The sequence below is a fragment of the Neoarius graeffei genome, chromosome 11 (genome assembly GCF_027579695.1).
Source record: "Neoarius graeffei isolate fNeoGra1 chromosome 11, fNeoGra1.pri, whole genome shotgun sequence".
NCBI classification, from domain to species: domain Eukaryota; kingdom Metazoa; phylum Chordata; class Actinopteri; order Siluriformes; family Ariidae; genus Neoarius; species Neoarius graeffei.
Window position 1 is genome coordinate 48810896 of NC_083579.1, and position 15719 is coordinate 48826614.

General features: G+C 42.9%; 1 protein-coding gene across 2 annotated transcripts in view; it reads left to right on the plus strand.

Moving 5' to 3' along the window:
• Positions 1 to 15719, plus strand: part of sh3yl1 (SH3 and SYLF domain containing 1) — a 103680-nt gene that overhangs the window by 61151 nt on the left and 26810 nt on the right. For both annotated transcript variants that reach the window (XM_060934088.1, XM_060934089.1), the window contains exons 3-4: positions 827 to 940; positions 2846 to 2910. In XM_060934088.1, coding sequence (XP_060790071.1) covers positions 827 to 940; positions 2846 to 2910 — 179 coding nt within the window. The remainder of the gene's footprint in view (positions 1 to 826; positions 941 to 2845; positions 2911 to 15719) is intronic.

Sequence of the window (15719 nt, forward strand, 5' to 3'; positions counted from 1 at the left end):
TGCTCAAAATGGCCAGAAAAATGTCTTGACTATATTTTCTGTTCATTTTACAACTTTATGGTGGTAAATAAAAGTGTGACTTTTCATGGAAAACACAAGATTGTCTGGGTGACTGTGTGAGATATATATATATATATATATATATATATATATATATATATATATATATATATATATATATATATGTGTATAAAATGTGTATGTGTAATGCCTTTGAAAAAAAAAAAATTAAGGCAGGGGCATGTTTACCACCATGTTGCATCACCTTTTCTTTTACCAGTACTCCGTAATGGTTTGGGAACTGAGGAGACCAATTGCTGTAGTTTTTAAACATGAAATGTCCCATTTTGTCTTTGTACTATTTTCAATGAAAAATAGGATTTCCATAATTTGCAAATCACATTTTTTGTTTACAGTGTCCAAACATTTTTTGGAAACGGGGTTGTAATTGTTTCTACATAAGTAGCTATCAGATTGTCTGATTAACTTAATAATCTTAAGTGCACTTATGCAGGGTTGTCATATGATGGCTCAAAATATCAATAGCAAAATAAAACACCGAAGTGCATAAATCTGAATTCATCTATCTGTATCTTCACTTTAGTGACCTACAATATCACATTTTTCATATTTTTTACATATTTAAATGTCTCCTGCTAATTTCAGTAGCAAAGAATTAAATGAATAACACAGGTTAAGCTAGTTTGCATGGACAGTGTGAGAAATTAGTGTGCATGTGTATGAGGTGTGGAGTTCATAAACCTTTCTAATGAGTTGTAGTAGTTCATAGATTGACCTTGCTTTCCTTTTTCTTTGTCCAATTAAGCTCATGTTATTGCCAAAGCACAAGGACTAGCAATCTTATCAGTCATCAAAGCAGGATTCATGATCACTGCTCGAGGGGGAAGCGGGATAGTGATTGCTCGTCTTGCTGATGGAAGTAAGTTCATTTTATTTTTAAACACGCCATTACTAAAGCCTGATCTGTATAGGTTGTTTCCACAGAATTCTTTGCAGCAGTGGAAACCATGCCAATGAAGCAGGAGCAATCCAGTAAAAGTGTCTCTTTTTAAATGTTATATAGGGAACCAATTCAAAAGGCAAAAAATAAATAAACCTGGTTGCAAGAGCAGCAATGTCTTCAGCTGTTTTATGCAATTTGAAAAGTATAGCAGAGCGGCAGCTACAATTATCGACACCTTAATGATCTTTTGGCCATTGCAAAAGTAGAAGACTTTCAATACATAAATTGTGCTTGAATAATTGCTCAAACTTCCACTGGGGGGGGGAAGGAGTTGATTCCTGATTACTTAATGCATCAGATCACGTGACCCCGTTCCATAATTGACACCACCTTTTGTCCACAGTTATCAATACCATTCCACAATTATCGACATCCAGATGATTTATTTTAAAAAAAAAAAGGTATGTGGTATTAAGTTAACAAAACAGTTTATTTAAAATTTATTTTACATAGACTTATTTAGTACAAAATGTCTCTTATAAAAATACAGTATATCGATGTCGGTGCTTACGTAAATGAAGTTTGTAAATGTTTGCAAACAAATTAACTGATGTTTAACCTGTCAAATCTTTTTGTTCCACTTTCTAAGTATTTTTGTAGATCACATTTTGTTAATCGTTGTTGTTGTTTGTATTAATTTCTAGTTTTGTGGTTTACCAATAAATGTCAACAGGCAGATGACTTTGTAACCATTGAAAATCCAGGTCAAAGGTCACATGTCATTCCTCCAACCAAAACTTTTATATTTTTACATATAAAATGTTTACTGATGTAATATGTGGTAGACATTTACAACAAATTGCAAAAAAAAAAAATTCTGAATGGATTAGAAAAATCTGAATATTTCAAGCATGTAACTTTTTTTTTATGTGCTAGGAATTTAATTATGCTCTAATTCTATTGGCAAAAGGATTCCAAATACTCTATAATTGTTCTGTTATGAATCAGAAAAAATTATAAATCGCAGCGCACTTTTTTTTTTTTGGAAGTACTTCATCTACTTCAACAATGTTATACAAAGATCGATACACAAGTTGTAAATGTCACTTAATTCCACAGGGTGTCTAATGGTGACACTGGTGAAAGTGATCACTATTATCGACACCTCATGTGACTTCTTAAATGCGCATTTAGATACAAAATGGTGATTTGTGAAATGAAAGAGTAAGAAACAAAGTAGGTTTTGACAAGATCATGAAATGTCGGTGAATTTGATAAGTAAAAACATGTCCATGATCTTTCCACCATGCTTACCTGTGATCATGTCTGGGTTTTCCTCAAATTTTGCTGATTGTGCTTAAAAAAAAATCCATCTCGGGTAACGAGCTTTCATCAGACGACAAGATTAAAAGGTGGGGGGGGGTCCTATAATGTCTATATATCATTGGTCATATAGTGTAACTTTTATACTTGTAATTTATTTGCAATATTTATCAATTATAAACATATACTAGTTGTGTAAAACTTGCGTATTAGGCTACTAAACACTAATGCAGGCACACATTCTGCTTGTTTCTGGGCTCCTAAACCACTGATTAATTCCTCTCTGCTGATGGTGAGAAATTGCATGTGATGCAACTTTTATTTCACAGTGAAATCTGGCCCTGTGGTTTTAAAGGGCGAGTTTAAAAATACTGTTGTCTTTGATTTTCCTTCCTAACCGATGACTTCACCAGTTAGATTAGCCATGGTTTAAACACAGTGAAGACCTGTATATTTATACGTGACTTATTTTTAAGCTTTGCTTTGCTTTTCATATTAATAAAAGGCAGTAAAAAACAGGCAACTTACTAAAATGTGACTGTTTCTTGTGTGATAAAGGTTGGTCCGCTCCCTCAGCCATTGGCATTGCCGGTCTTGGTGGAGGCTTTGAGATTGGGTTGGAGGTAGGTTTCTGCTTAACTCTGATTAATATCATACTTCATAGAATTGTACAGTCTCTTCAAACCAGGGCCTAAAAGAGAACCATGACCTCAATCAGAAACTACCCTATGAACAAAAATGACAGACATTTTATTGTATTCAGCAATCGATATGTGCAGGTGCTGCAGTATAGGGTGTGAGTATGGCATCAACTTATTCTATGGGCACGTAATGTAAAGTGAGAACATTTTGTCTGGTGTGTTTGTCCTATTAAAGGTTTGCAAAATATTGTAAGACTGGTATCTCAATTTTGTTTACACCTTTAATATATTGTACTAAAATTATGGGCAGATTAAATTAATTGAGACTAAAGGACAATTGATGAAGACTATAGCATAGTTTATTTTCTTTAAAAGTCTCAAGTCTTCACACTTCAGTATAACTAAATATTAAAGACTTTCTGAATCTGTGCCAAAAACAGTTGTAATCCTAACTTGTTCTAAGCCTAGTAATACCAGGTAGATGCTTGGTAAAGTTTAGTTTATTGCAGTTCGCCACAAAAAGATAAATAATTACAATAATTAAAATAAAAAAAAAAACAGAATTGAATACAACCAAATACAAAACAATAAACCTGGTGGCGAGGGACAATAACAGGGCTCACTCCCCAATTGAAAATTGTCCCTGATGCTAAAAAGGGGGGAAAAAACGTGATTGAGTCTCCTGTCGGGCCGATGGATGAGTAGACAGTCGGGCTGTTTGTTAATGTGAGTCCAGATGTGGGAGTAGAGTCCAATTTTTGACGCACGGGATTTCCCACAGGTGTTGCAGAGGAAGACGTCTGCGGGAGGTGCGCCTTGCTTGCGCTGCTCTCGTTTCTCCTTTATGGCCAGTGTTTTGTTTTTTATTTTATTTTTTTTCTTCTCTCCAAAAGCTGTGATACATGAGGACATGCATACAGTGCACAACAGACAGATTTGCAGTCGTCTGCAAATAATTTGGACTCTCAATCAGCCTCAGCAAAACAGAGTCCATGTACCAGAATGAAATACAACCAAATACAAAACAATAAACCTGGTGGCAAGACCAGTGGCGGCTGGTAGTCTTTCAAACAGGGGAGGCTGGTCGGTTACGATATTTCCAGATGTTTTTAAAAGAAAAAACATCAATTTTGCCCATACTCTTGCCTCTGATCTGGCTGATTGTTGGCAGCGTCACAAACTGTGAAATAACAGGTTCTTTTGGCCCATTAGCCTACTGTCCAATATACATGATGGTGGGGGGGTATATTTTAACATTTTATATTTTAAAATTGTGGCATGTTGTTTAAATAATTGATCATTATTGAAAACAGCTCTTTGTCAGGAACCTCAGCAGTAACAGCAGAGTGTTCTGGAATAGGCACAAGCACTGACCTTGGGGAGCCAAATATAGAGCTGGGTGCCACACATTTCATTCAATGACACTTTCCCTATATTTTGCTTATTTTGACTGAGAAATGTTTTATTGACAATTTTGATAACCCTTCATTTTCAATCCAGGTCTGTAGTGTGAAATGTTCTCGGCTGGGTTTTTGTTCAAAAATGTTTTCCAAATTGTAGCTGTGTTTAATTCATATCCAGAGAAAAATATATTCTCGTCTCGTCTTCTTCCACTTATCCGGGACCGGGTCGCGGAGGCAGCAGTCTAAGCATGGAAGCCCAAACTTCCCTTTCCCCAGACACCTCGGCCAGCTCCTCGGGAAGAACACCGAGGAGTTCCCAGGCCAGCCGAGAGACATAGTCCCTCCAGCGTGTCCTGGGTCTTCCCTGGGGCCTCCTCCCGGGGGGACATGCCTGGAACACCTCCCCAGGGAGGCGTCCAGGAGGCATCCGAAAAAGATGCCCGAGCCACCTCAGCTGATTCCTCTCGATGTGGAGGAGCAGCGGCTCTACTCCGAGCTCCTCCCGAGTGACTGTGCTTCTCACCCTATCTCTAAGGGAGCGCCCAGCCACCCTGCGAAGGAAACTCATTTTGGCCGCTTGTATCCGCGATCTTGTTCTTTCTGTCACTACCCAAAGCTCATGACCATAGGTGAGAGTCGGAACGTAGATCGACCGGTAAATTGAGAGCTTTGCCTTTTGGCTCAGCTCCTTCTTCACCACGACGGACCGGTAAAGCGACCACATCACTGCGGAGGCTGCACCGATCCGCCTGTCGATCTCACGCTCCATCCTTCCCTCACTCGTGAACAAGATCCTGAGATACTTAAACTCCTCCACTTGAGGCAGGACTTCTCCACCAACCTGGAGAGGGCAAGCCACCCTTTTCCGGTCGAGAACCATGGCCTCGGACTTGGAGGTGCTGATTCTCATCCCAGCTGCTTCACACTCGACTGCAAACCGCCCCAGTGCATGCTGAAGTTCCTGGTTTGAAGAAGCCAACAGGACAACATCATCCGCAAAAAGCAGAGATGAAATCCTGTGGTTCCCAAACAGGATTCCTTCCGGCCCCTGGCTGCGCCTAGAAATTCTGTCCATAAAAATTATGAACAGAACCGGTGACAAAGAGCAGCCCTGCCGGAGTCCAACATGCACTGGGAACAGGTCTGACTTGCTGCCGGCAATGCGAACCAGACTCCTGCTCCGTTCGTACAGGGACTGGACAGCCCTTAGCAAAGAGCCCCGAACCCCATACTCTCGAAGCACCCCCCACAGAATACCACGGGGGACACGGTCGAATGCCTTCTCCAGATCCACAAAGCACATGTGGACTGGTTGGGCAAACTCCCATGAACCCTCGAGCACCCTATGAAGGGTATAGAGCTGGTCCAGTGTTCCGCGACCAGGACGAAAACCGCATTGTTCCTCCTGGATCCGAGGTTCGACTATTGGTCGAATTCTCCTCTCCAGTACCCTGGAGTAAACTTTCCCTGGGAGGCTGAGAAGTGTGATTCCCCTATAATTGGAGCACACTCTCTGGTCCCCTTTCTTAAAAAGAGGGACCACCACCCCAGTCTGCCACTCCAGAGGCACTGTCCCCGACCGCCACGCGATGTTGCAGAGGCGTGTCAACCAAGACAGCCCCACAACATCCAGAGACTTGAGATACTCAGGGCGGATCTCATCCACCCCCGGTGCCTTGCCACCGAGGAGCTTGCAAACCACCTCAGTGACTTCGGCTTGGGTAATGGACGAGTCCACCTCTGAGTCATCAGCCTCAGTCTCCTCAGTGGAAGACATGACGGTGGGATTGAGGAGATCCTCAAAGTATTCCTTCCACCGCCCGACAATGTCCCCAATCGAGGTCAACAGCTCCCCACCCGCACTGTAAACAGTGTAGGCAGAGTACTGCTTCCCCCTCCTGAGGCGCCGGACGGTTTGCCAGAATTTCTTCGAGGCCGACCGATAGTCCTTCTCCATGGCCTCCCCGAACTCCTCCCGGTTCCGAGTTTTTGCCTCCAACTGCCCAAGCTGCAGCACGCCTGGCCTGCCAATACCCGTCAGCTGCCCCAGGGGTCCCGGAGGTCAACATGGCCCGATAGGACTCCTTCAGCTTGACGGCATCCCTTACTTCCGGTGTCCACCACCGGGTTCAGGGATTGCCGCCACGACAGGCACCGGAGACTTTGCGGCCACAGCTCCGAACAGCCGCGTCCACAATGGAGGCAGAGAACATGGTCCACTCAGACTCAATGTCCCCTGCCTCCCTCGGAAGCTGGGAAAAGCTCTCCCGGAGGTGGGAGTTAAAGACCTCCCCAACAGGGTGCTCGGCCAGACGTTCCCAGCAGACCCATACCATACATTTGGGCCTGCCAGGTCTGTCCAGCTTCCTCCTCCGCCAGCGGATCCAATTCACCACCAGGTGGTGATCAGTTGACAGCTCAGCCCCTCTCTTCACCCGAGTGTCCAAGACATGGGGCCGGAGATCAGATGAAACGACTACAAAGTCGATCATCGACCTCCGACCTAAGGTGTCCTGGTGCCACGTGCACTTATGGACACCCCTATGCTCGAACATGGTGTTCGTTATGGACAAACCGTGACTAGCACAGAAGTCCAATAACAAAACACCACTCGGGTTCAGATCGGGGAGGCCGTTCCTCCCAACCACGCCCCTCCAGGTGTCACTGTCGTCGCCCACGTGAGCATTGAAGTCCCCCAGTAGCACAATGGAGTCCCCAGTCTGAGCACCTCTCAGTACCTCTCCCAGGGACTCCAAGAAGGCCGGATACTCTATACTGCTATTTGGCCCGTAGGCACAAACAACAGCAAGAGCCCTCTCCCCAATCCGAAGGCGCAGAGAGGCGACCCTCTCGTTCACTGGGGTAAACTCCAACACATGGCGGCTGAGCTGGGGAGCTATAAGCAAGCCCACACCAGCCCGCCGCCGCTCACCACGGACGACTCCAGAGAAGTGGAGAGTCCAGCCCCTCTCGAGGAGCTGGGTTCCAGAGCCCAAGCTGTGCGTGGAGGTGAGCCCGACTATCTCTAGCCGGTACCGCTCAACCTCCCGCACAAGCTCAGGCTCTTTCCCCCCCCAGCGAAGTGACATTCCATGTCCCAACAGCCAGCCGCTGTGTCCGGGGATCAGGTCGTCGAGGCCCCTGCCTTCGACTGCCACCCAATCCACACTGCACCAATCCCCTACTGCTACCTCTGTGGGTGGTGAACCCTCAGGAGGTCGGGGCCACGTCACCTCTTCGGGCTGAGCCCGGCCGGGCCCCATGGGCAAAGGCCCGGCCACCAAGCGCTCGCATACGAGCCCCAACCCCGGGCCTGGCTCCAGGGTGGGGCCCTGGCTGCGTCATACCGGGCGACGTCACGGTCCTTGCTTTTTTTTTTTTTCTCCATAGGGGTTTTTGGTGAACTATATATTCCAGTATAATATACTCAGCATAAACATTTTAAATAGATTCTATATTTTTGGTCCATCCATGACATATTACTAAAGTAGCCTATTTACTGTTGTTGATGTGGGTCACTTGCTGTTAGCCAATTCACTTTCTCGTACCAGGAGAGCTGAAAGGAATGAGTATTATTCCCTACCTTTTTCACCAAGTCAATTTGAGGCGTTGGTCTACCCTGCTCTTTAATTTTAATTTTTTCCTCGAAAGGAAGACTGGCAAATGGCTTCACCAAAATTAAATCAGCAATGCTTGGCATCCGTGCGCAGCTTTCTTGCTAGCTGACTAGCCCCCTTAAGTTCAAGTTCAGTCACTCAAATAAACGAAACTTCTGGAACTAAGATAGCAAACTTGACAACACTATATTTACACTTTATTTACAATGAAAATATATACAAACTAAAAAAGCTGGTAGAAACCGTATGTAATGAATGAAATCGAAATGTAAGCTGATCTCTTGCAATACACCACACCACTTGCGAATCCGCATGGGACTGAACTGAAATTCACCGCTGCCTGTCTATTTGAAACGAGCTGTCAATCAAAGAAAATATCCGGCCGCTTTCACCAATCACCAGTCTCCTCGCGGAAAGCTTTGCCATGTCCCTCCCACTGTGAGGCTCGGAGTCCGTGGGCAGGCATTTTCGCAGTATTTGTCCAATAACCGTCTTGCATTTTGAGATTGAAAAGCGCATCGCTCCCAAATGCCATTGAAGTCCACTGAGGCTGGGAGTCCGTGAGACTCCGTGGGCGGGCGTTTTCGCAGTATTTGTTCAATAATAGTCTTGCATTTTGAGATTGAAAAGCGCATAGCTCCCAAATGCCATTGAAGTCCACTGAGGCTGGGCTGCATCGCGCTGTCACGAGGGGGAAAAACTCACGCACACATTAGGCGAACTGGGGAAAGTTATAACGGAATGATTTTGCACTGTAGTTGGGTTGAGCACATGTATTTCTATGATTCTGGATCTGAAATAGCAATGTTATAAGGTCGGCTATAACATAAGCCTAGCGCAATTCATCCTACACGATGTTAGTCATTTTTAGAGGAGGCTGAGCCTCCCTCTTTGTCTTAGAGCAATCGCCCGTGGGCAAGACAGTAACAGGGCTCACTCCCCAGTTGAAAATTGTTCCTGATGCTAAAAAGGGGGGAAAAAATGTAAAAACCACACACGCATCAAAATACAAAAGTACAGAAAAATAACAATTTAGGAATAAGATAATGCTGCAATGAGTGTTACATAGATTTACGTAAGCCTATTCTATTCTATAATATACTTTTTGAAGTATATAATCAAGTGCTTATAACAAGTGTTGCCAAGCAAAACAAACCTTGCCCAGTCGCACTTATGATGAAATATGAAGGAAGATATTGTGGGGGGGGGAAATGGGTACATGTGGCTACTGCTTAAAAATAAAATTTTCTGATACCATGTCTATACAGTAAATATAGTGTGCATATTTACTCTGAGGCAGTAGGCACAAAAATGAAGCGTAATCCAAAAATGAACAATTTAAAAATCACAGAAATAAAATATACCAAGTGTCTGTACTTTTTCTTTTTTTTTTAAATATATTATTCTACTTTTACAGTTTTCGAAACTGAAACCTCCGAACTGAGGCTGACATACATGCTGTCGCCATGACAGAGACTCTTATTTCCCGGAAACGGCCCAGGGCTAGAGCTCAGTGGAACGCACTTTCCCTCTGTAATAAGCATAAACATCTGAAAGTGATTTCTTTAGTCCGTTTATTTAAAATGGTGAACCAAGTTGTATACGCTCACCGGCCATTTTAATCAGGACACGTGTATGCGCATGTGCAGCGTGTGACTGACTGTTACACACTTGCGTTCTTACAGCATGATGACGTAGTGGCTAGTGCCTCTATATGAGGCAGTAGCCACAACAAAAACGATTTTGACCTTTTTGGCGAGCTTGACCGGATGACCCTCAAAATGTTGGCTGTTCTATTTGAGACCAGTGCCCATCTATCTTGCAAGTTTCATGAAGATCGATCCAGCCATTTTCCTGTAATATCATTAACACACACACACGGTAACAATGATGGTAGGATTAAGGAGGCTGGCAGTAAAGCAGTATTAAATGAACTTTTGCATGAAGGTGGCACAGTTAGGTTAGTTAGACAAAGTTGGGTTACGCTCAATCGTAAGCACAAGATACAGTCTCTTAGAGTTCTACAGTGGGGCAAAAAAGTATTTAGTCAGCAACCAATTGTGCAAGTTCTCCCACTTAAAAAGATGAGAGAAGCCTGTAATTTTCATCATAGGTACACTTCAACTATGAGAGACAGAATGGGGGGAAAGAATCCAGGAAATCACATTGTAGGATTTGTAATGAATTAATTGGTAAATTCCTCGGTAAAATAAGTATTTGGTCACCTACAAACAAGCAAGATTTCTGGCTCTCACAGACCTGTAACAACTTCTTCTTTAAGAGGCTCCTCTGTCCTCCACTCGTTACCTGGATTAATGGTACCTGTTTGAACTCATTATCAGTGTAAAAGACACCTGTCCACAACCTCAAACAGTCACACTCCAAACTCCACTGTGGCCAAGACCAAAGAGCTGTCAAAGGACACCAGAAACAAAATTGTAGACCTGCACCAGGCTGGGAAGACTGAATCTGCAATAGGTAAGCAGCTTGGTGTGAAGAAATCAACTGTGGGAGCGATTATTAGAAAATGGAAGACGTACAAGACCACTGATAATCTCCCTCGATCTGGGGCTCCACGCAAGATCTCACCCCGTGGGGTCAAAATGATCACAAGAACGGTGAGCAAAAATCCCAGAACCACACGGGGGGACCTAGTGAATGACCTGCAGAGAGCTGGGACCAAAGTAACAAAGGCTACCATCAGTAATACACTACGCCGCCAGGGACTTAAATCCTGCAGTGCCAGACGTGTCCCCCTGCTTAAGCCAGTACATGTCCAGGCCCGTCTGAAGTTTGCTAGAGAGCATTTGGATGATCCAGAAGAGGATTGGGAGAATGTCATATGGTCAGATGAAACCAAAATAGAACTTTTTGGTAAAAACTCAACTTGTCGTGTTTGGAGGAGAAAGAATGCTGAGTTGCATCCAAAGAACGCCATACCTACTGTGAAGCATGGGGGTGGAAACATCATGCTTTAGGGCTGTTTTTCTGCAAAGGGACCACGACGACTGATCCATGTAAAAGAATGAATGGGGCCATGTATCGTGAGATTTTGAGTGAAAACCTCCTTCCATCAGCAAGGGCATTGAAGATGAAACATGGCTGGGTCTTTCAGCATGACAATGATCCCAAACACACCGCCTGGGGAACAGAGGAGTGGCTTCGTAAGAAGCATTTCAAGGTCCTGGAGTGGCCTAGCCAGTCTCCAGATCTCAACCCCATAGAAAATCTTTGGAGGGAGTTGAAAGTCCATGTTGCCCAGAGACAGCCCCAAAACATCACTGCTCTAGAGGAGATCTGCATGGAGGAATGGGCCAAAATACCAGCAACAGTGTGTGAAAACCTTGTGAAGACTTACAGAAAACGTTTGACCTCTGTCATTTGCCAACAAAGGGTATATAACAAAGTATTGAGATTAACTTTTGTCATTGACCAAATACTTATTTTCCACCATAATTTGCAAATAAATTCTTTAAAAATCAGACACTGATTTTTCTGGATTTTTTTTTCTCATTTTGTCTCTCATAGTTGAAGTGTACCTATGATGAAAATTACAGGCCTCTCTCATCTTTTTAAGTGGGAGAACTTGCACAATTGGTGACTGACTAAATACAGTGGGGCAAAAAAGTATTTATTGCTAAATACTAAGCAAGATGTTTGTAAGAGCAAATCAGTGTTTGACAGATTATTGGTCTGCTATGATAAGAGCAAGCAACTCGTATGGAAATGGAAAATAACCTTTTCGTAATGGAACAGTTTCTCTGAATTTCCTATTCTAGCATTCACTTACCCTAGAATGGCCACTTGTGGTGGCCAAATATTGACAGGATCCTTGTGGTTGTCTTGATATTGATCAAGAAGGCACTGGGCTGGGAAATCCCCACCTCAGAACTGCTGATTTCAGAATGACTCATGAGCATGGTAACTTGGACTCGTGTCACCAAATTATCAATCTCTTTTGTCAGTCTTGTGAGACAAGCCTGATGTTTCATAGCATCCAGGCTCCTATTTATTTCCTCCAGCTGTTCCCGTTTTTCCTTGCACAGCTTCTTGAAAGCTTTTTCCCCATCGGTTCCTGGTGCAACGAGTCCTCTTGCTTCTTTTCTTTGTCTGGCCCTTGGTTTCATTCTGCGTTAGGGGGCTGAAGGCAAATTAATCATGACTATAAAAACGTGCATCAACAATATGAGAAATATTAAAATTGTGTGTTTGGGGGTTATTGTTGGATTGTACTTTGCTGTTAGGGTGTGGCTGATGATGGAGGATAAATGGCGCTGCTCTGCAGGTAACACACGTGTGGGAGCTTTGTTTGTCCGTGTGTTTTTTTTTTTTTTTTTTTTGTTAGATGCGGTACTAAATGTGTGTTAAAGTGCGCTTGTTTGCGCTTTATAAATTAGAACGCTATATTTTGCACGAACAGCGGTTAAAACATGCTTTGTTTCGGACTTTTATTGGCGATCACTCTGCTCTGTCCTCTAATGATACATACGGAGTCTTCTAAGATTACCTATGGGAGAGTGAAGTTACTGCAGCTGGGCCTATTACTACAACATGACAGGATACCTGCATCAGATATTCCCCTGGAATGTCTTAGGTCTACAGCATGGAGATTCAGTCGGAGAAAGCGAGGATCGAGAGGAGGAATCTGCCGGCGAGTTCGTGCAAGGGGATTCAAACCTCCACTCCCAACTATCATCTTATCTAACGTGAGGGCACTGAGGAACAAAGTCGATGAACTACACGCTGCCACACAACACCTGTTTGAATACAGGGAAAGTTGTATTTTATGCTCCAGTGAAACGTGGCTGAATAACACTGTAAACGATGATAGTATTTCTCTTCCGGGGTTTGGGACACCAATAAGACTCGACAGAGACCAGCGAGCCACTGGGAAATCGATCGGTGGCGGTCTCTGTATGCATATTAACACACAGTGGTGTAAACACTGTCATCAGACACACTGTCAGTTCCCCAAACTTAGAACTTCTCTCCATTTCCCTTCGACCCACGTACTTGCCACGGGAGTTTGGGCAGCTCTTTGTGTGCTTGGTTTATATCCCCCCCGATGCAAATTACAAAGCGCCTGCAGAGGTTATACATCAACACGTACAAGATCTGGAGACAGCCTCCCCAGATACACCCAAGTTAATTCTGGGCGATTTTAATGGCTGCTCCATGTCAACTGCATTGCCCCATTATCAGCAATATGTTAAATGCGCCACGTGCGGTTCATAAACCACTGATCTGTGTTATGGCAACATAAGAAATGCCTACCAAGCCATCAGTAAGCCACCAGTAGGTGGGTCAGATCATAATACTGTCTACTTACTGCCGTCGTACCGCCAGAGACTTAAAAAAAAGAGAAGCCCAAAGTAAGATCAGTGCCTGTATGGGACCCTGACAGTTTGACAGCTCTGCAAGGCTGTTTGGTCTGTACGGACTGGGAGGTCTTTGACTGTGAGGACTTGGACAATCACATTGAGACAGTTACAGCCTACATCAACTTCTGCGTGGATAGTCTGATCCCTACGAAAAAAATAAAAATGTTTGCCAACTCAAAACCATGGATCACAAGTGATATTAAGAAACTGTTGGTGGAAAAAGAGCGGGCGTTTAAAGCAAATGATCGGCACAGGGGGAAGTTGATTCAAAGGGAGATACAGGTGGAAATTAATCATAGCAAGGGAATATATAAATCAAACGTGGAACAACTGTTGATAAATAACGACTCACGGATGGCATGGAGAGGAATTAAAACTATGATTGGACAAAGTAATCAGCCAAAAATTCCTGAGCACTCAGTCGAAGAGGCAAATGCCTTGAATAAACATTTCGCTAGGTGGGAGAGCGGTCTGCGGCCTTTTCCCAACTGGCCGGACAACGTAACAGAGAGCGCATCAGTCAGTGTTTGTAGCAGGGAAGTCGAGCGGGTGTTCTCGCAAGTCAAACCCCGTAAAGCGGCTGGCCCTGACAAGTTGCTGAGTATGGTTCTCAGGACATGTCATGAACAACTCGGCCATGTTTTCTGTGACTTGTTCCAAAAGTCATTGGACACACACACGGTACCTAAAATTTGGAAAACAGCTGAAATTCTGCCTCTGCTGAAAAAACCGAAACTGTCCATTTTAAATGATTTTAGGCCTGTAGCTCTTACCTCCATAGCAATGAAGTGTTTGGAGCGGATCGTTTTGACCCACTTAAAAAAAAAAACAGTAATTGAAATGGACACACTTCAGTTTGCATATAGACAGAAAAGGGGTGTGGAAGATGCAATTACTACCATGTTAAATGGAATACACAAGGACTTGGAATTACCTTCATCATATGTACGCATCCTGTTTGCTGATTTTTCCATCAGCTTTTAACACTATTCAGTCACACACCCTTATTGAGAAGTTGAGAACAATGGGAGTTAACCATTCACTTTTGAAATGGATTTTTGACTTTTTAACTGACCGAGTCCAATATGTTAAGGTAGGTAATGGTCAGTCATCTGTCATTAGTATAAATGGGGGCGTCCCCCAGGGGAGTGTCCTATCACCCCTATTATATATACTGTACACAAATGACTGTGTGAGCCACACCCCTGAATGTTCTCTTTTTAAGTTTGCTGATGATACGGCCATAGTGGGTTTCTTAACAGGTGATGAGACTGGCTACAGACAGGAAATGGACCAGCTCTATAAATGGTGTAATGAAAATTCTTTGATTTTAAATATTTTGAAAACCAAAGAAATGGTTATCAATTTTAGGAAACGGCCCCCTCTTAAACCAGTTTCTGTACATGGGAGTGATATTGACATAGTGGAAGAGTATAGTAAGTACTTGGGTACTATTATAGACAATAAGCTCACATGGAGGGCAAACTCTTGCAAGATATACAAAGGCACAACAAAGACTTTATTTTTTAAGGAAACTGCGTAGCTTTAAGGCTGATACAGGGATTTTGAGATTTTAACTTTTATACAGAGTGTTGTGGCCTTTGTAATTCAGTGTTGGGGGGGGTTATCTGTTCAAAACAGGGATATGCTGGATAAGATTATAAAACTTGGTAGGAAAATAACTGGATCAGAAGTGAAAAGTATCATGCAGATTTCTGATGAACACACCATTAATTTGGCCTTGAAGATACTGGATGATCCATCCCACCCCCTCTTCCCTGAGTTCTCCCCTCTCTCCTCAGGACTCCGTTATAGAATGCTACATGTAAAAACAAACAGAGCTATAACATCTTTTGTGCCAAGGAGCATTCAGCTGCTAAACAGGCTGAATTTAGACAGGTTGACACCATTCTAAAATATGCACCGTGTGTGTATGTGTGTGTATGTATGTGTGTGTATATATATATATATATATATATATATATATATATATATATATATATAAAATAAATATAAAATGTGTGTATGTATAATTTTTTTTTTTTTTATAGATTTGCTATTCTATGTATTATTGTGTAAGTCTGCATGTTTAAGTGTTTTTGTTTTATGTAATTTATGGCTCCTAAGTGCAAGACAAATTCCCCTTGGCAATAAAGGTTTCATTCATTCATGGTGCATCATTCTGGAAATTGTTTACAGCAATGCAACTTGCATATTTTTAAGCATAAATTATAGATTGTATTTCTCTTTGAAAAGGATTTACACACTTGGCTTTCAGCTAGACTATTTGTAAGAGGATTTCACATAAGCTTTATACGTACTGGCATATGTGGCCTTTAAATAGAGCGCTATTTGCAGCTCATGAACTGGCTTCATCATTTTTCAGCACA